At 34.3% G+C, this 19,385-nt stretch overlaps 2 protein-coding genes and 1 long non-coding RNA gene across 6 annotated transcripts; 1 reads left to right on the forward strand and 2 right to left on the reverse strand.

Moving 5' to 3' along the window:
* Positions 1-7,525: 7,525 nt before the first annotated feature.
* Positions 7,526-8,999, reverse strand: LOC112497706 (uncharacterized). Its single transcript, XR_003064621.2, has 3 exons — positions 8,393-8,999; positions 8,059-8,181; positions 7,526-7,802 (listed from the first exon to the last, which is right to left on the reverse strand). It is a non-coding gene; the product is annotated as an uncharacterized LOC112497706 (long non-coding RNA).
* Positions 9,000-9,768: 769 nt separating this feature from the next.
* On the forward strand, positions 9,769-11,389 carry LOC102622142 (1-aminocyclopropane-1-carboxylate oxidase 5). The gene is made up of 3 exons (XM_006472783.3): positions 9,769-9,990; positions 10,240-10,466; positions 10,548-11,389. The coding sequence occupies exons 1-3, from the start codon at positions 9,889-9,891 to the stop codon at positions 11,149-11,151; spliced, it is 933 nt and encodes a 310-aa protein (XP_006472846.2). The 5' UTR covers positions 9,769-9,888; the 3' UTR covers positions 11,152-11,389.
* A 1,080-nt stretch (positions 11,390-12,469) lies between these two features.
* On the reverse strand, positions 12,470-18,483 carry LOC102622446 (NAD kinase 2, chloroplastic). Of its 4 annotated transcripts, XM_052441404.1 has the most exons (9): positions 17,893-18,480; positions 15,303-17,216; positions 14,953-15,074; positions 14,709-14,850; positions 14,389-14,613; positions 14,133-14,207; positions 13,786-13,887; positions 12,893-13,145; positions 12,470-12,632 (listed from the first exon to the last, which is right to left on the reverse strand). In XM_052441404.1, exons 1-8 carry the CDS (start codon positions 18,103-18,105, stop codon positions 12,942-12,944), a joined length of 2,997 nt encoding a protein of 998 aa, XP_052297364.1. In that variant the 5' UTR covers positions 18,106-18,480; the 3' UTR covers positions 12,470-12,632; positions 12,893-12,941. The 4 variants fall into 4 exon arrangements, 3 of the variants coding, with proteins under 3 accessions (XP_052297364.1, XP_006472847.2, XP_024951941.2); XM_006472784.4 differs by lacking the exon at positions 12,470-12,632 and having other exon boundaries at positions 12,674-13,145; XM_025096173.2 differs by lacking the exons at positions 12,470-12,632; positions 17,893-18,480 and adding an exon at positions 17,476-17,685 and having other exon boundaries at positions 12,674-13,145.
* Positions 18,484-19,385: the final 902 nt, after the last annotated feature.

Raw genomic sequence — 19,385 nt, forward strand, 5'->3', positions numbered from 1 at the left:
TGCACAAAACTCTATTAAATAAGAAAGCGGCCGTTAATATTTTTGTATTAAATATACTTGCAACAACAATATTCTTACTAGATATGGTGACATTTTATGCAATTATAGCTACAAAAGTCTTCCCTCTAGTTGCTTACGATGCATCTTTTAAGGATGTATTTTTTATAATTTTATCACAAATTAGTTTAAAAACAAAATGAATGCGTCAGAAAGTGAGCAATTTGAATATGCTCCCTTAGTCTAGGCTATTAAGGATTATCTCAAATTGGATTGGCATATTTCAATCCCTCATATCTACTGAGAAGCAAATTTTGCTACAAATTATATGGCGAACCTCCCTTTTTTTATTTTTTTGATCTTACTATGTACCATATTCTCGTTGGATGTTAGGTTCATTTTGTTTCGTGACTCTTACGGAGTTGTCCACCCCCGTTTTATTGTTCACTAACTCTTTTTAGAACCCGAGTTAATTAAAAAAGAAAGAGCAATTTGCAAGCAATATGCTCATGACTGCTGACTTTTTAAATTTGAAATCGACAAGAAGAAATAATTTAGATTTTCTCCCCATTACTCTTGATTGTAATATAATATTAAAAAACAAAAAAAAAAATCTGACTTTTTCCTCCATAACAAGAAAGCCCAATAAAACTCTTATAAAGTTCACATTGTCTTCCACAACTATAGGACTATTTGTTCGATAAATAGTTTCCGCTGTGGTTTGATAGTTAAATTAATGAATTATTATATATTTTACTAATCAACTAAAGTTCCTGTTTTAGCAAATGTCATGAGATCCTTTGTCAATCCATATTTCAACAACAGATGGGCATGAAAAAACATTGGGAAAAAACAAAACAAGAAAAAATCAATGGTAACATAGAAATGTCGAACAAACAAAAACTTCTAGATTTCATGCAACCAGTTCAAGCAATGAATTAAGTCACCTTTCACGTATATTATATACTGTGATGATATTTAACAAATTATTTTATAATAGATAATAATAAGTGTCAGTTTCTAAACATAAATCAGGACCCAACACAAAACATTATTAATCTTTCATATACATATTCTTTGAATTATTCAGAACGATGAAAGTGAAAATGTCGCATCAAACAGAAGCAGCTTAACTACTGAGGATGTTATGAGCAATGAATATTGTGGAAGTTTGCTTTTGTCCCCTTATATAACACCTATTGACTTCTTTTTTTCTTCTTCTTTTTTCCATTTTTCATTTTAAGATTTTATAATGTAAACATATTTTGCAAACACTTTTTTTTTATTATATGAGACTGTTGCTTTGAATACAACATATTCCATAATACTATAATTGATATTTACAATCAAATAATTACTGAGATTAGTTTACATCAACTCTTAAATAGCACAGCCCAGATTCTAACCCTCTCTAATATTTGAGGGACTTCAACTTCCACTCAAGAGATGAGTAAGGAACTTTAAATTAAACTCCCAAAATGCTCTATAATGCTTCTGTGAGGATTCAAACCACTTTCCTTACATTTATGAGGAAATGGCTCTAGCCACTAAGCTAAGGCCCAATGGTTATTTGCAAACACTTCTTTAAGTTTATAATTTTCTTTCTTAATTCATCGGTCAATAAAGGAAAATATATTTCTTCTTATATTAAGTACAAGCGGCTCTTCAAAAAAAAAAAAAAAAGCACAAGAGGTGGTTCAATAGAGCTGCATTTGAGCAAAATATCACTAAATCTAAAAGAACAATATTATAGCAAATCATTGTTATTCTCATATGTTAGGAAATTAGTGGGTGAAGCAGACATGTAGCTAAAGTGAAATTGTAAAAAAATAAAGAACAAGCACAAAAAGAACACCAAAAAATTACGTGGTTCGATTTTTTAGCCTACGTCCACGGGCGAAGACAGAAGGAAATATTTTACTAGTAAAAAGAAGTTACAAGTATTATAGTATTTTAGCTCACTTCCCAAAATCTCAATACACACAAACTTTCAAATCACTATAACAAGAGGTTATAATTTCAAGCTCTCTAAACTCTCTCTCAAAAATACTAAATTGCTCTTTCACTTAAAATGGAATACTTCAGCTCTTCATCTGCATTTCTATTTATAGCAAATAGTGGCCAAGAAAATCAACGATTTTAGCCCACCAATTATAGCTTCAATTTTGTCAATCCGCGTGGCTTCAATTTGTCAATCTAGCTTTCAAAGTTTGTGGGCTATGTCTTCCATTTTCTTTGATTTGCTGGCACCAAAGTCAAGTACCAAATTTGGTGCGGACTTTTAGGTGCTTGCTTTGACATCATACAAATTCATTTTATCCTTTTTTTTTTGTGTAAAGAAGCACTTTAACAAGTATGCCAGTTTGCATACCAATAGTCCTTGCTGACCCGTTGAGCCATTTCCTAGCATCCAAGAACCACCAAAGCATATAAGTGTGAAAACTAAGCCAAAGTCAACTGGTGCATAGTTGAAAGTATTCCAAGTGATAGGGTAAAGTGTAGGCAACAAGAATACTGAACAAGTAAACAACACCTTCAAGAATGCTATGAGGCATATTGGCTTTCTTGCTTTGCCCAGATAGGATGGTCCTGGTTTTAAGTTTTTCTCCACCATCACCAGCCTTGCATATATTGGGATAGCATAACTACCCACCCATCCTGTTGTGTTAACGGATACGATAGCGGTGAATATGACATCAAGTTTTCAAATTTGGCAGTCCTAGAATCATGCTTACCGCCGCTCAGAGCCACACTGCATGCATTTCTCGGAACCTTGTATTTTTGGTGAAGTTTTCTCCAAATTAGAGAGAATGGGATTCCATTGTCTCTTGATAATGTATAAACCTGTAAATGATGGTGAAGAGTACTGTGTTAGATATTGCCATTAGGTTTTTGTTATGTCTATGCGATCTGAAAGTCGGATTTCAAAAATTTAAAGCTGATGTTGTGAGAATGTTAGCATTTTTTCTTATGACTCTGGCAGCGGAAGCAGTAACTGAAAGTCCACAAAAGTAAAAAGATTCCCGAATGATACATAGGAAAACTACAGCTCCAGCAGAATCATGAAACCTTCCATAGAATGCCTCATAGAATATCTGTGCAGGTACAAGTGCACCAGCTGTCTCATTGTTCTCATCATATCGATAGCCAAAATCCTGTAATGTTACTCATTCATGTCAAATGAAATACTTTAATCAAGTTTAGGGGTTTTGCTATTTTATATAAACTTGTTACTAGTACAACGTTTCCCAATAAATTAACAAGTTACAACATTTACGTTTCAGTTTTAACAAATCCCTTGAAATGTGAAGCAAAGATTAAGATGCTTGCAGAATAGCCGGATGCCGAAAGTAAGTACCAAGGGTGGAAAGAATGGAGATCGGGCCAGTTCTATCGGCACCTTGTGTTTCTTCAGTTAGATGAGCTGCAGTGTCATAGCCATAAAGGTTGTAGTTGCTTAGAAGCACTGACAGGATTACTGCATAAGGTTCGCTGCTCACTCCGGTGGAGTCAGGAGACATTTCGAAATGAGAGAACGCGTATGAAGCTGTTTCTGCAGGCCTTGCCACCAGAGGAAGCATTATTATCACCACTAAACCCCAATCACCTGCAAATTTTGTGCCGCTGTCGAGCTGAGAATTTCAAGTTTTAGAATATATATTCATCAAATGATAATATCTCATTTTTATTTTCGTCCATCACTAAAGTTAAGGGAGAGAGGGAAAAAAATAAGAAAAAAGAAAAAAGAAAAAAATACACACACCCCCACATACCCACCCAGAGACAAGTAGAAAATGAGTGGGGAATCTTTGAAAACCAAGTTGGACTTGGACAAGGGAAATAAACAACAGATCCGTTTAAGAGTGATAAGGTTTATTGTGGAAAGTAACACGTATAAATGGGGGTGAACTGAGATAGAAGCAGCGGGTTATGCAGATTGTTTACATCACGAGAGTGCTTTGGGAATGGGGTGAACTGAGATAGGAGTAGCGGGTCAAGTCGACTACTCAAATCGTAAGAGTGCCTTCGGAACATACAACCCAAAAATTAGATAGGCTTTTTCGATTTTAGACCCATCATACTTATAGACATGACTCCTTTTTTGAAACCCAAAAGGTCACCCAAATACCATGGGCTTTTAATAAGGTTGGCCACTTGAAAACCTATAAATAAGCATTTTTTAATTATGTAATAATATTTATATTATTATTGTAATAATTTATCTTCCCCAATATGAACGTCACAATTCTAATGAGTAAACATCACTATTTTCGATGACATTTTAAACATCTACTTTATAATAATAAACAATAATTAGTGTCAATATCCAATTTGTAATCATGACATAAAACCAAGATATATATTACGCTGTAGGGATTGCATTATTCAGATAGAAGCAGTTGAGCTACTGATGATGTAGGGTTGATACTGTTCTTTCATTCAACGAAAAAGACTCTTGAAAATGAAAATGGGATTTGATGTTTAAAGAAGCAATTTGATTTTCATTCAGGAGTTGACTTGGTTTATAAATTTGTTTGGTTGGATTTTTGGTGTAAATGGTTGGCTTCATGATAAAACATGATAATGATCCACAAGTAAGATTCTTGATATTGGTTTTTCTCCTCTTATCTTACGTGACACACGCATATATTGACTTTGTTTTATTTTACTTTTAGGTTTATACTTTATTCAAATATTTGAGATATATTCCAATATAAAATCCTCCAAATTAACACCGGCCTAAACTAAAAGTTTCATTTTATTTACTAATTTCAGTGCACGATCTCATTTTATTTGGGAAAATGAGAAAAATCGTTCTGAAGCAACATTATGATTAGCACTTAAAATTAAAATAATCAATTAAAGCTTGCAATTGTCTAGAAGAAAGACATTGTGGCATTCCAATTACGGAAATTGTTGAGAAAGCCCTAATTCGGTTACACAGTTAGTTATGCAACTAAATTCAACACTAATTATCTAATCAATTAAGATTTAAAAATGTTTAATTAGCCACCATATTGGCCGACACATATCAAGAGTCAAGACTTCCTCTTTCACGTTATAAAATTCCAGGGCAAGAATATACACAAAAGTTTGCTTACAAATTAAATTAGGGTGAGATTAATTAATTAATTAAGTAATTAACTAATCACAGCCAGAAGTCAGTCACATTCTTTGATTTCCCAAATGGAAATTGGTCCAACCGGATCAGAACCGACCACTTCAAAGACTTTGCTGTCATTTACAATAAAATTTTCATTAATTTAATTAGTTTAAAATTTATTAAATAATTGACTGAATGGGGGTTTGGTTTTAGAAAATAAATAAATAAAGCAAGACAGAGATGAGAGACCAAAAAACCAAATCCATGTACAGACACCCTAGACCATTTCTCTGTCACCTCCATGAATGGCTTTGAAGAGACACCATTAGTCAGCACCATGTGAGTTTTGAAGAAGAAATGCAAGAAGAAGAGAGACTTTAATTTGATTCTTGAAATGTAAGAAAGGGAATCATATAATAATAAAAAATAATTATTAGTTCAATTAATAACTAATATTCATGCATATTTGCTCAATTGCTTGACTCGTATTCCCAGGCCAACCCCAATCCAAATACTGTATCTTGGGGGCATGAATTTGAGACCTTCCATGGCTGGCCTGGCTCCCTAAATCACTTAACAATAACAATATCAATCATGGCCGTCTGTTCCACTCCATAAGTTATATTATCCATGGTTCCGTTTTTTCGTTTAAATACTAACATTACATTACATTACAAGCTAAAGGTGTTTTCCAGTGTTTATCGGAATCCAGTCCCTAAATTAAATAGTAAATACTGTTATGTACAGTGCTGTCCATATTTTTTAGTCTTTTTTTTTTCTTGTTTTTGAATTGAATTGAAGTCAATGTTCACATATTTTACTTCCAAAGAGGACTTTTTAATCAACCGAAAAAAAAAAAGTTCTATAAAATTTGACCAATTTTTTTTGTGTTATATGCACTCATCAAATAAAATGAAATTATATGTGTTTCTTTAGTATACACGATACACTCAAGCTGAAATGCTCAATCTCACCGGCTAAAATATGAATCATGGTAATTGTCAAATTTTAACTAAGCTTGTTTACCGATCTTAACTAAGCGTTATAAATATTATTGAAATTATAATTACTTTAAGGAGTGCCCGTTAGTTATTTAGCTAGTAAATCTCCTACTGTAGTACAAAAAAAATAAGGAGAATCAAACTCTGCTCACACATGTGAAAATGGAATTCGGCCATCTAATTACTAATATGTATAGAAATAAATAAAACTATCTTTACTAGCTGAAAATTTTGATAGAAAATTACTATGCAAAAAAAAAAAAATAATCATACATCAAATCTTTACACTTCATTTAAACCTTGTTGGTATCAAAATTGGATAGTTGAACCCTAAAAGCTCTAGCACTAAATTATTTAATAAATATTAGTTGTTGTTATTTGAAAACTAAATTAGTTTGATCGTTTACCCCATTACTTGTACGATGAAAAAAAAAATTATATTTATAAAATTTGATCGTTTACCCACCATTTGTATCATTGTAAAAAAATCATATTTACAACACAATATTAAGTTTTATTTCATCCTCCCCCCCCCCCCCACCCTAAAACTGCATCTTAACACCAAACATGAATTTAAGCATGGATTTTTGTTTTAAATCTGAAAATGGGTTAAATATGTAAAGTTTATTTCAGTTAATTAATTTGGGGATAGCCTCTAGTTCAGAACTTTATTAATTTAATTTCTTATTTACAACATGGAGTTGACCTTTGACCATCAAACACGTGTTCAGAAGTTCGTCCAACAAAGTTCACATTAATTGCAATTCAAAAAAAAGAAAGCCTCACATTAATTAATACTAGATTGGTAATTAACGTGTAAAATAAATTATTGTTAAAAAAGAATTAAGAAAACTTCTTCCGCTTTTAGAAAACCTAGGAGTCACTCTTGTATTATTATTATTATTATTATTATTGGAATATACATAATAAATGAACTGATTTTATTATTTAAATAGAAAAAGAAGTTACCATTATGTGGCAAACACATCAACCTTGTGCAAATCATTGTGTGGTTGTGAAAGCATAAGGTAAATAATCACTTAATAACATATGAAAATTAATTTTTTTATTTGTTAAGAGAGTTTTACCGTCCTCGTGGTCTTATTCGATTTGAATTTGAATTAATTGGAGTTTAATGTAGTATTCGGATACCACATGATCTCCTGTAAAAAAAAAAAAAATTAATTTTATAATGAAGTCAAGTCGTATGATGCACGAACTGCATACAATTTTTGTTTTCCGAATTTATATACACCACGTTGTTTTTAAATTATTATAAGTACAAATTATAAAGTAATAATGAGTTGAAATCCCAGCTAGCTAGATCGGGGGTGATGTGAGTTCAAGCATCGAATAATAATAGAATAGTAATTTGCTTTCATATTAAACAGACACCAAATCATGCAACGTGGCACAAGCTCATCTTTGTGGTGTATAATAATAATAATAATAATATATATGATAAGATCTGGGCATGCCAATGATGCAATCTGCGGCTGTTAGATCAACAAAAAATTTCTACTTTGGTTGTCAAAGTAGTACCACAAGTACAGCAATGAATTAAATTAAATCTCTAACTTAAGTTCTTGATCAGACGGCCAAGATCATCTGTCATTCGTTGACTGCATCCTAAAATTCAAACATCTCGGGTCAAAGATCAGAAGGCCAACACGGTTGTTCCATTTACAGATCACGAGTCCCTTGAAAAAAAAAAAAAGGAAAAAAAATATGAAAAAACGAATTGCTGATTTTAGCATCGACAATGCAATCTCATGTTTAGAGGGTTATTAAATTTTTATCTTTTAAATAAATTTTTTGTGTGAATTATTATTGGTCCAAATATGAAAAAAAAAAGAGATAAAAAAATTGGTGATATGTTAAGAGAAAAGTACTAATTGTTTGAATGTATCATAGTTAAAAAATGTGCCACGTATACATAACAACAAGAAATTTAACTGGTTCGAACGATTGCAGATGGGTGACCAAAAAATGTTACAGCCGTTTACTCAAAACGTTAATGAAGAGAAGCTGAAGCCGCATCTCCTCCAACAAGCATCCTACTTGAGAGTTCATTCTAACCTTCAAAATTAGAATGCTTATCAAAATGGTGTAGCCAAATTAATGCCTTTTCCTATTATTGTAAACATTAACAAACAACATATAAGAGCACCCAATACAAAATTTCATAAGTTCTTATTTAAAATTTTATATCAGAATTAATTTCTAAAAAAAAAAAAAACCCAAATCGATATATCATTAAAGAGCATTTGGAGATGGAAGCAACACTTACAATGAGATCGCGGACTCAGTTTTTCCATCAACGATCAACGACATAGATCAAAGGCAAAATAGGCAACTAACAAAAAGAAACAAGCAAATTAGAACATACTTTACAAAAAAATGCCGTAGAATTGGGTGATAAAATGTTGTAGAAGTGGGTGATTATCGATGGCCAAGAATCACAAGAAATATTAATAGTGGCATCCGACCGACCAGCCAAGTCGCAAGAAAAAGAACACCGGTGGCGACGATTTTTTAGGCGGAGACGCAGCAGTCTTATACATGGATCGACTACGATTTGGTTATTTTGTTTCAATTTGACAGCACCAATTTCTTTTATCCCCTTCACAATCCCTCGTCCATTTTCCACTGTAAAAATTTTTGACACCATTTGGTCCAGTTGTCCATTACATAAGACTTAAACCAATTCAACCACTTTTTCCCCATGTTACTACTTTCCCATAAAGTGAACATTATCCGTTGGATTAGATTTTAGCACAGTTGAAGGGCTGAGATTCACCAGGATGTATGTAAGAGAAATTATAACTTAGCAATTGCCTGAAAAAATTATGGGAGTTGACACAATCAAATAAATTAAAGGTTGATGATATTTTTGTTAATTGAGTCATTTTTCTTGCTTTTCTTAACCCTCAAACTGAGCCTAAAAATCAGTGTACCTTTATTTTAACCTTTAATTTTTTTTTTTTTTTGTTATATCATATGATCACTTGTAACTCAAGAGACAAGAGCATGTTAAATGCGTAAATGTGAAAAGGTAATAAGGTCAACACGATCGACGTCAGTCGGCTGAGATTTGAATTATGCAAGCGAAACGATCAGAAAAAAAAAAAAAAAGATAAAAGAAAATTAATTAATCACAAGATAGGTACTTCTTGCCCTAAATTATCTGCATCACATGACAGACGTGGTACCATGCACCGTGTCACTATAAACCCACTTCTAATATCGTCGTGCCTGAAGACTAAGCTAATTAGAGGAGAACTATTTGATGAGTGGAGCCGTACGTGAATTTATGGTGCTCGAATTCATCAACACCACGAACATGATTTCCACGTGGCAGATAAATAAAGATGATTAACACAATTAGCTAAATAATTATGGGGAATTAATAAAGTATTATATCTGTATACTCACCTGAAGAAGTTAGTATATGCTTAATTGTGTGGTATATTTATTGGCAGAGTATTGACTTTAATTTTTTTTTTTTATGAAATTAAAATATAATAATGTCACCGTCCCACCACAACTTGCCCTAACGGCTGCTTCATTAAAAAGCAAAAAATCACAAATTAATTATTAAGAAAATAAAAGTTGACAAATTTTCATATGGCGGGAAGCGCCGTTATAAATAACCCTTTGCTGTTAACCCTCTCTTCACATTCACAAACACAAAGCAAATTTCGCACTCTCGTTGACAACTCTCTCTCTCTCTCCCCCTCACTTTTCTTTCGTACAGTCTTTGTTTGCTGATTCTTGACGGAAAAAATGGCAATTCCGGTGATCGATTTCTCTAAGCTTTATGGCGAGGAGAGGGCCAAGACATTGGCTCAAATTGCTAATGCTTGTGAAGTGTGGGGATTTTTTCAGGTACTCTATTTTTTCTTCCCTTTTTTTCCCCCAATGATTAGCACTTTTTTTTTTTTGGGGGGATTAAATGTAAAAAGGGTAGTTTAAGAATTCTCGGTTGCAAACGTTTGTACGTAACAAATTAATCCTAGATTCTATCTTGTGCACTACTCTATATATATAGCCAAATGTGGATTTTATAATATGCAATATTCACATGGGAGAAAGACTCTCAGTTTAAGAATGTAATGTTTATTTTGACACATGCAGCTGGTGAATCATGGGATTTCGGAGGAGCTATTGGAGAGGGTGAAGAAGGTGGCCTCTGAGTGCTATAAGTTAGAAAGGGAAGAGGGATTCAAGAACTCGGCAGCAGTGAAGAAGTTGATTGAATTGGTGGAGAAAAAGAGCGGCGAAAAGTTGGAGAATTTGGATTGGGAAGATGTCTTCCTTCTCTCCGATGACAATGAATGGCCATCCAAAACTCCGGGCTTCAAGTGAGAACCTAAGTTCTCTTTTTCCTTCCTAAGATTTTTTTTGGCTGATTTCAATTTAACTTTTGATGATGATTTGTACAGGGAAACAATGGCAGAGTACCGATCTGAGTTGAAGAAGTTAGCCGAAAATGTGATGGAAGTGATGGATGAGAACCTGGGGCTGCCAAATGGGTACATCAAGAAAGCATTCAATGGTGGAGAAGGAGACAATGCCTTCTTTGGCACCAAGGTGAGCCACTACCCATCATGTCCTCACCCAGAGCTCGTGAATGGCCTGAGACCTCACACTGATGCTGGCGGTGTCATCTTGCTTTTCCAAGATGAAAAGGTTGGGGGCCTTCAGATTCTGAAAGACGACGAATGGATCGATGTTCAGCCATTGCCAAACTCGATTGTTATCAACACTGGTGATCAGATTGAAGTCCTCAGCAATGGCAGGTACAAGAGTATATGGCATCGCGTTAACGCTACCCCAGATGGGAATAGGAGATCCATTGCTTCATTTTACAATCCATCACTGAAAGCAACCATAGCTCCTGCACTTGAACTCTCTGAAAAAGCTAATCAAGAAGTGGAACAAGCGGCTAACTATCCCAAGTTTGTGTTTGGAGATTACATGTCTGTTTATGCTGAGCAGAAGTTTCTTCCCAAAGAACCAAGGTTCCAAGCTGTAAATGCTATGTAAAATGCAAAAAAGAAGATGGAACTTCACCATCAGAAAAATGAAAAGTTTAACATTTTCCTTTTTCCTTTTTTGGGGGTTAATGTCTATTCATAGAAGAAGGCTTGTTCCTCTTTAATTACATTTGTAGAGGAGGATAGAAAGCTGAAGTGAAGTACCTAGTGTGTTTTAATTTAGATTGCTATTTGCTATTACATTCTATGTAATCATGGGATATGATTAAATTGTACTTTGTTAATTACCGTTTGCTTTGTACAATAGTTCCTAGTTTTATTACTATATTGATTGTACTATTAAGTACAAAAGCTGTATTTTCCTGTAAGATATCATCTGGATTGTTTCTCGCAGTCATGTCATTTGCGGCCTCAAATTCAACAGTAAAAATTAATATTCGTACAAACACACCCAATTTGCATGAGAGTTTTGGTTAATGTCATAAACTTTGTAAGAGTTCATACATTAAGGTACCTGCTGTCCGAATCAAATTTCATCACTCGAGTCATGCACAAAGAACAGTCATCACACTTACATTTTAGCTCACAAATTTCTTGCCCAGAAAGAGACATGACGTTAACACATGAAATGACCCTTTTTTTACCCCCCTCAAGCAGCAAATTGAGCAGACAGCAATTTTATTATCAAAATGTTTCAAGTAACCCCGGGTCCCCGCTATCACTGGGGCACATTCAGACTGATTATTCTGATGAATTTGAACTTTTTAAAGTAAATACCTGTCTTTTGAAGCTTAGGTGGTTTTATATATTTAACAATGATTGAATGCCAGTCATTACAGATGGGCAACAGAGACAATGTTTGCAATGATCAAATAAGATACATTCTTTGTCACGTGGTGTCCTATTCTGATTGAGCATTTTTTTCATATGATTATGAACCTTCCTCTCTTACAATAATTTTTTCATATGATTATGAATCTTACTCTCCTAAGGCTCTGATTAATACTGTAGTTGGATAATTATATTTTAAACACTTCCTGTTGTTTGAAAGTTAAATTAAATTTACATCACACTTGTACGACAAAATGTCCATAAAATCTTCATTATTTTTGTCAAAAATTTCAAAATTAATTTCGAATTATCTCCTCATAAAATGATAATTTTTAAAATATCTCCTAAATTATTATAAATGTCCACTTACCCTCATTTTCTTAGGTAGACAACAAAATTTTCATGAACACACCTCTATAATTTATGTAAGTTGAGATTTACAATAATTTAAAAAATATTTTAAAAATTATCATTTTACAAGAGCATAATTGAAAATTTATCCAAATTATTATTTAAAAATCATATTTATCACATACTATAATTTTTCATTTTATAACTACAATTTTCTTTTCTATGACAATCGGGGTGACTTTTAAGACTCACCTCAACACCAAAAGAGCCTTAGGCCCTCAGGGACATTCCCACGTACAAGTGGAGCAGCGTGTCACAAAGGAATAAAATAAGCAGGAAACAGTTCACCTAAGCAAGCAAAATATCAATCATATGTCGGCCCCAGAAAAGAACAGCAACAGTAGATTTTCATTATTGTATTTTATTGGAAGATACACTCGCAATTTTTAGTATCAAAAATGAAGAAAACAGGTTAAAAACGGAAGTATAAATCCGGCTAACTCAACCTTCACGTGGAAGTTAATGTTAGTACTTGTAGTATTTTATCTATGTAACTTCAATTTTCTGTAGTCTTAACCCTTAACATCTGTACAATAATTTACACAAACCTCATTCCTGGGTTGGGAATGGAGTAGGTTCTCTTCAGTTTTGGAGGCTTCAAAGGGCCTTCTGATCAAGCCTTTCATTCCAGTTCAAGCAGCGAACCAAGCTGTGAAACCAGTCACCGGTTTGGTCTGATTTGTTAACTGTTGGAATCGGGTGTTCGCTCATGAATATTCTGACAGAATCTCCTCTAGAGAGTTGCTGCCTTCTCTTTCCATCAAAAGAAACCCATGCATTGCTTCGAGCATCATCAGGAATCTGTTTAGTTAAGACGATGTTAAATCCCCAAAATTGAGAGAATGTAAGACAAGAAATGTATCTGATAAGCCCAGATTGTTTCAGAAGGCATAGGTATATGTTAGAGAAATTCTCCATATAAACTCAAAATTTAGCAGAATGTATGTACTGTGTTTAATCTAAAACACAGTACTTTATCCAAATATAAAATATACGAAAACCTAACGAATCCCAACTTAAAACAGCATGAAAATGACTGATTGGACTAATTGCCCTGCAAAAAATGACTAATTTCTGTTTCTCTCTTAGCCCAACTTAAAATTTTTCCATTATATGCTTGCAGATATCTATCAAGCAATGAGAATAAAATAGTTATTTCCTTCATGTTATGCCAAACACGATAGAGCAAGATTAATTTTTTTTTTTTTCCCTTAGTCCAGTGTAAGCACTGTGTCAACTCCATGGCAAAAATTAGGATATACAGACGATGTGGAACAGCAAAGGCACAATTAAAACATATGAATCAAGAAAAAAGTTTCAATCTTGGAAAATCAATAAAATATTGATTAGATGAAGAAACAAAGTTCTTACCTTCAACAAGATATGAAAAAAGGTTCAAAAATCAATTACATGCAGTACCAAAAAATAATAGTAATTTTACCTTTAATTCAAGCCTGGCAGAATCTGGAAGTATTACTGGTCTAAAAGAGAGGGAGTGTGGGCAGATTGGTGTGAAAAGCATGCATGGAACATTTGGGTGTACCTGCATTCCCAATTATATGTTGGAAGATACATAAAACCTCAGTATAGGTAATAGTAGAAATTGGAACACCAGTCAAAAAACTTGTTGCAGCAAAAATATTTACACATATGTATAAATATTTTATTCTAAAGTGACAAAAAAAAGGTGCATAATTCCTGAATACAAAAATCTATATTCAGCAGAAAGAATTTCCAGGAATGATATATCATAAATTCATAATTTTACAACTCAGGAAGACAGATTACCATGGAACCTCCAGCAGCTGTAGAGTAAGCAGTACTTCCTGTAGGTGTGGCTACTATGACTCCGTCACCTTGCACCTAAAAGAGAACTGCCAAACTAAGAGCATGCCAATATAATTTAGAAAAAAGCAGTGATGTGTTACACTGTAAGTTTTAGATTCGTGATGTATGGTAACCGTAACTCTGCTTTTTCTATGAAAGTTCAGGCATAATTGAAGAAAAATATTTTTACATTAAGAAAGCAATTCACTGGCCTCACCTTGGTTATAAGTCGGTCATGTTCATAACATTCAATCTTAGAAAGGTATGGATTAGAACCCCGGTCAACAACAACCTCATTGAGGACATCAAATACTTTCCCAGGCATTGCTTTACCATTGCGGAATATTTCACAACAGAGGCGCATTCTAAGAGTTATATATACACCATCCAGCGTGTTATTCCCATAGATGACCTGCCGTAGGTCCTGTCTGTAGTCTTCAAACTAGATCACAAACAAAAACAATAGCAAGTTGGACAAATGACTTATAAAGAATGAAACAGTGAAAGGAAGCATAACGAGTTTAGATAAGAGCTTACAGGATGAGAGGTGAGAAATCCCAGAGATCCAAGATTAAATGATATAACAGGAGGAACTGCACCTCTAAACAAATTCGATGCATGGAGTATGACCCCATCTCCGCCCAAGCAGGCCACAAAATCAACCCTCTCATGAAGATCGCTGCATACATGGCATCCAACGGGGTAAATAATTTCCAATCAGGTACAAGGAGTATTATAATAGACATCTACATTGGCGCACATTATATTAAAATATCAATACCTGGTATCTTGAAGATAAAAGGTCTGAACAAATCCAAACCCTGGGATTCTAGCAAATATGTCGTGCACATCTGGCTCAACAAGAATATTCATCTTCTCTTGGTGATACAAGAAAGAAGCAACCTGCTCATCAGATCTAGAAATGAGTTATAGCAGCTACATATTTATAGAGTGGATATGGAAATACAGATCAGCAATGTAGAAGGTTTAGTTGACATATTATCAAGTAGAGCAACTGAAACACAATAATATGCATCTTCTTAATACAAACATTTGTTTAGATGTAAGAATCGCTTCAAAGTGAAATTCAAAAAACTATTTTGACATTACATAAAAGACTTTGCATGGTACCTCTTTAGCTTCTTCCATGAGTGCTGGCCCAGGCTTTTTCAACACTAATACGGTCCTTGGCGTAGTTTTCCACATAAGCATCTGTTGCTGGGTGCTAGGATGAGTGAAGGCCAAGGAGGACTCGGTCACCTTTTCCCGGTTACAAGAGAATCCATCTGTTCGCACCAAAAACATTTCTGCTTTCTTTCTTGACTGCACCCTTACAACACCAGTTGAAGAAGCACACATATTTCCTTCAATTGGTCCCAAGTCATCATCACCTGAATTCGAGGGTTTCCCGTTGCTCCTCCGAACATCCCTAACAGAACTGGAAATGACTTGTTCGTCTAAATTCTTAGTCACAGAGGTCAAGAGATTTGCTTCAGTCATGGAACTCCTGTCCCCTCTATCAAATCCGTTCGTACTAAAACCAGCTGAAACATAACCATTATTGTCTGAAGACTTCTCACTTCCAGCAGGTAAATTTTGATGGTTCGGAGATAGATTATTTCCACTAAGTGACCACTGGGAATATCTTGTCTCTGCAACTCCGGATACAGGACCAGAAGAAACAATCTCACTTGGCAACACGTCCATTCTTTTTGACTGATAATTAAAATATCTTGGAGGAGAGGTCGTTTTACTCCTGAAAAACCTAGACATCTCTTTTTTGGAGACAAAATTGGAAGGAGGGACCTGAGCCTTAAAAGGATCAGTTTCCTTGCTGAAAGTCGTCCCTAGAGATCCCACCGCAGTATCAACTTCTTTTGCTGATTCAACACCTTCGACAGAATTAAGACCTTTGTAGGCCCCATTACTCTGATTTTTTTTATCCATGTCTACAGAGAGTCCAAAGCCAAATACTCCATTCTTGGTTTGAATCTCATCTTGATTCTCCTTCACTGTCTCATATTTCTCTTCCAGGAGGGATTTACCAGCTGATGCTTTTACTTTTCTGGTTCTATTTGAATCTTTTAATAACACATCATTAGAAGTAATTGTCTGACCGGAGATTTGCGATGCACAACGAGCCATGTATTGCCTCCATCTGGATACCATAGCATAAGTTCTCCAAACTCCTTCCTTACTGTGAAGATATAGGGGCTTTTTGCTGGAATTAGAAACGAGCGATGCAAACTTCTCAACCTGCTCCATTGTAGGCGCAGTCCGAACTTCAACTGGAATCTTGATCAACTCAACTTTTCCTGACAAAATAGCGTCATCTATGGCTGCTTCATAAAAGTTATCCTTTACCCTCTCTGCTCTAATATCTACAATAGTTTTATATCCTTTTTCCATTAACCACTTCAAACCTTCTTCTGTCACCTGACCACCCCTGCAAAAGGTAACCTCAGAATCTTTGGAAGCTATATCATCTTTAGAGTTGGATAGGTAAACAGGGCTCCAATTTGCAAATAGCGTATGGATGGGATAATCATCCCCACGAGGAAATCCAGAATCATAGCAGACATTCTTCAGCCTCTGCAATTTTCTCCAGACATCCAAACTTCGAACATCTTCAGGTGTCAAATAGTTTTCAAGAGCAATGTGCATGCTTTCGCAGCACCTTTTCATCTCGCTCCTGAATATGGCAAGGGGCGGAAGCTGATCCTCCGTCATGCTTATATCTGCAACACGATAGGCATTCATGATCGAAGATCTTCCAGAGAGAACATCCTCTCTTCCTTTATTTAAAAGAGACAGCATGCAACCAAGTACAGACACTATTTTGTCTTCCAACAACGGTTTTTCCTCAGGTGTGAATTCATATGAAACAGTACATTCCCCAGTCAATGGATTGCATAATGTGTCCATCAATGCAGCATGAAGCCGTTCAGCTGCTCTAAATATTCTACAATAAGCCTCAACTTCAGCAATATCCCCGGGAACTGGGCCAATCCAAGGCAACTGAGATGGGTCATTCGACTGGATAACCTTTATTCAAGACAAATTGTGTTAGTCCACAGCACAAAGCTGCTACATAAAAACAGTTCATTGACTTTCAAAAAGAGAAAATGAATTGAAACAATCAACTACACCCAGAGAGACAACTAAATGTAGCACCAAACAGAAGTAATTGCTAGTACCAACATACCATACAACATAGTGAAACTAAAGGAACAGTAGAGTAGAAACCCTGAGCAGTTAAATTAAAAATGGCTTTTGCTCATTGCTGCAATTTAGCTAACCTTACCTGGCTAATCAAATGGCATGATTCGCTACTTCTGTGAGGGGCAAATTAGAGATCCAACTAATAGACATCAATAAAGTCATGAACTTTAACGAAACTCAGTTTGACCCACCAGCTCATTTAGTCTCAAATACATGATCAACAACTTGCAAAATGAGAACACAAACAATTTTCCAGATCCTCCACAATTTCATCAAAAAGTTACCCTCATCACTGAAAACCACGATAACCCATCTTCAATTCACAAATCAACATCAATACGGAAAAAAATCATTCAAACCCCATTACCCTCCAACTCTTTTTGAGTCATTTCATCAAACACCAAAATACAAAACCAAAAAACGTTCACGAGCAAATCAAAAACAAAAAAAAAACCCAAATAAGTATAAAGATGAAAAAAAAACAGTGGCAGAAACTCACCTGAGAGTCCAAACCCAAATTCAGAGAAAAAGACTTGGATAGCTCCGCACTCACAACTAACTTAACCCTCCGTCTAACCGATTCATTCCTCCTCTGTAACTTGAACCTGAACCCAAAACCCCACAGCTTAGTCTCGTTATTATGAAGCTTAGAGCTGCATAATATTCCGGTGGCCGGAGAAGATAACCGTTGCATGTCCACTAATAGCCACATGGCACAAGAAGGCACATGCCAACCTACGTTATTCAACTATTGTGGATAATATAAAATGGATAGAGGGTTTTAGTGGAGTAACATTAGTGGTGGCTGGGACCTTTTTCAGTTTTTTGGGTCGCATTTCTTACAAAATAAATTTAAAAAAAAGTTGCTGTTTTGATTTTGTTTTGGCTTTGTATTTGTCGATGTGATGGTTTTGTTGCTTCCTCTACTTCTAGATCAACCGGAATGGGACCTACGAGCCCGTTATGTGTGCGCCGCCCCCCATGGTTTTCGTTTTTCCCTTCTAATCTGATACAACTCTCAAATTTTGCAGCTGTGTGTTTGTTTTTAACATGATTTTTTTTTCAATCTTAAAATACATGATTTTTATTTTGCGAAAAAAATGGTAGCCAAAGAAGATGCCGGCAAACTTAAAATGTCACGACAAAGACTTCATAATCAAGACAACGACAATATGGCAACTACACCTACTTGTCCATAACTAAGGTGACAGTTATTTTTTTGTCTGAAATCTGAATAAATCTGAATTACTCTGAATTTTGAATAGATCTGAATGTTTAAATGTGAATAATATGTTTATTTTTTCGTCTGAATCTCGAAATATAAATATGAAATTGTTTATTTTTTTCAACTTAAAAAACCGAAAATACGTACTTTTACATTTGTATCCTTATTAAATTTGAATGTCAAATAAATAATATATTAAATACCACAATATTTTAACGTTTATAAGTAAAACTAATGATGAGATTATTATGTGGGGTAAATGTCTATGGGTGAGTTTTGGGATAGACATAAAAAATAAATTATAAAATAAGGGATATTTTTTATATTAGTAAGTAATTGACTTAATTCAGGTTTCTCCATTAAGTAAAAAGCCAAAAAAATTGGCTTATTTTATTAAGTTAAAATTATCTAAAAAGTCTCATTAAGTTATAAAAATAAACATTTCTAATTAACTTAATTAATTAAGTTAAGTCACTTTAAGTCATTAAGTTAAAAAACAAACGCCACCTAAATTTTAGATAATTTAGATAGATACAGAGTAATCTAAGATTATATTTTACTAACATTTTATCTATTTTATATTTTTTAAGCATTATATTATAATTTACACGTACCTATTGCTAAGTTACAATTCATGTAACTTACGTTATCTCCGAAACATGCAAAAAAGAGTAACATGAAAGTGAGTTCTACTTTGACTTTACATATATAGGCTGTAAATTACTTAAATTGTAATTTAACAAGACATTTTACACATCATTTTATGG

The sequence above is a fragment of the Citrus sinensis genome, chromosome 5 (assembly GCF_022201045.2).
Source record: "Citrus sinensis cultivar Valencia sweet orange chromosome 5, DVS_A1.0, whole genome shotgun sequence".
NCBI classification, from domain to species: Eukaryota; Viridiplantae; Streptophyta; class Magnoliopsida; order Sapindales; family Rutaceae; genus Citrus; species Citrus sinensis.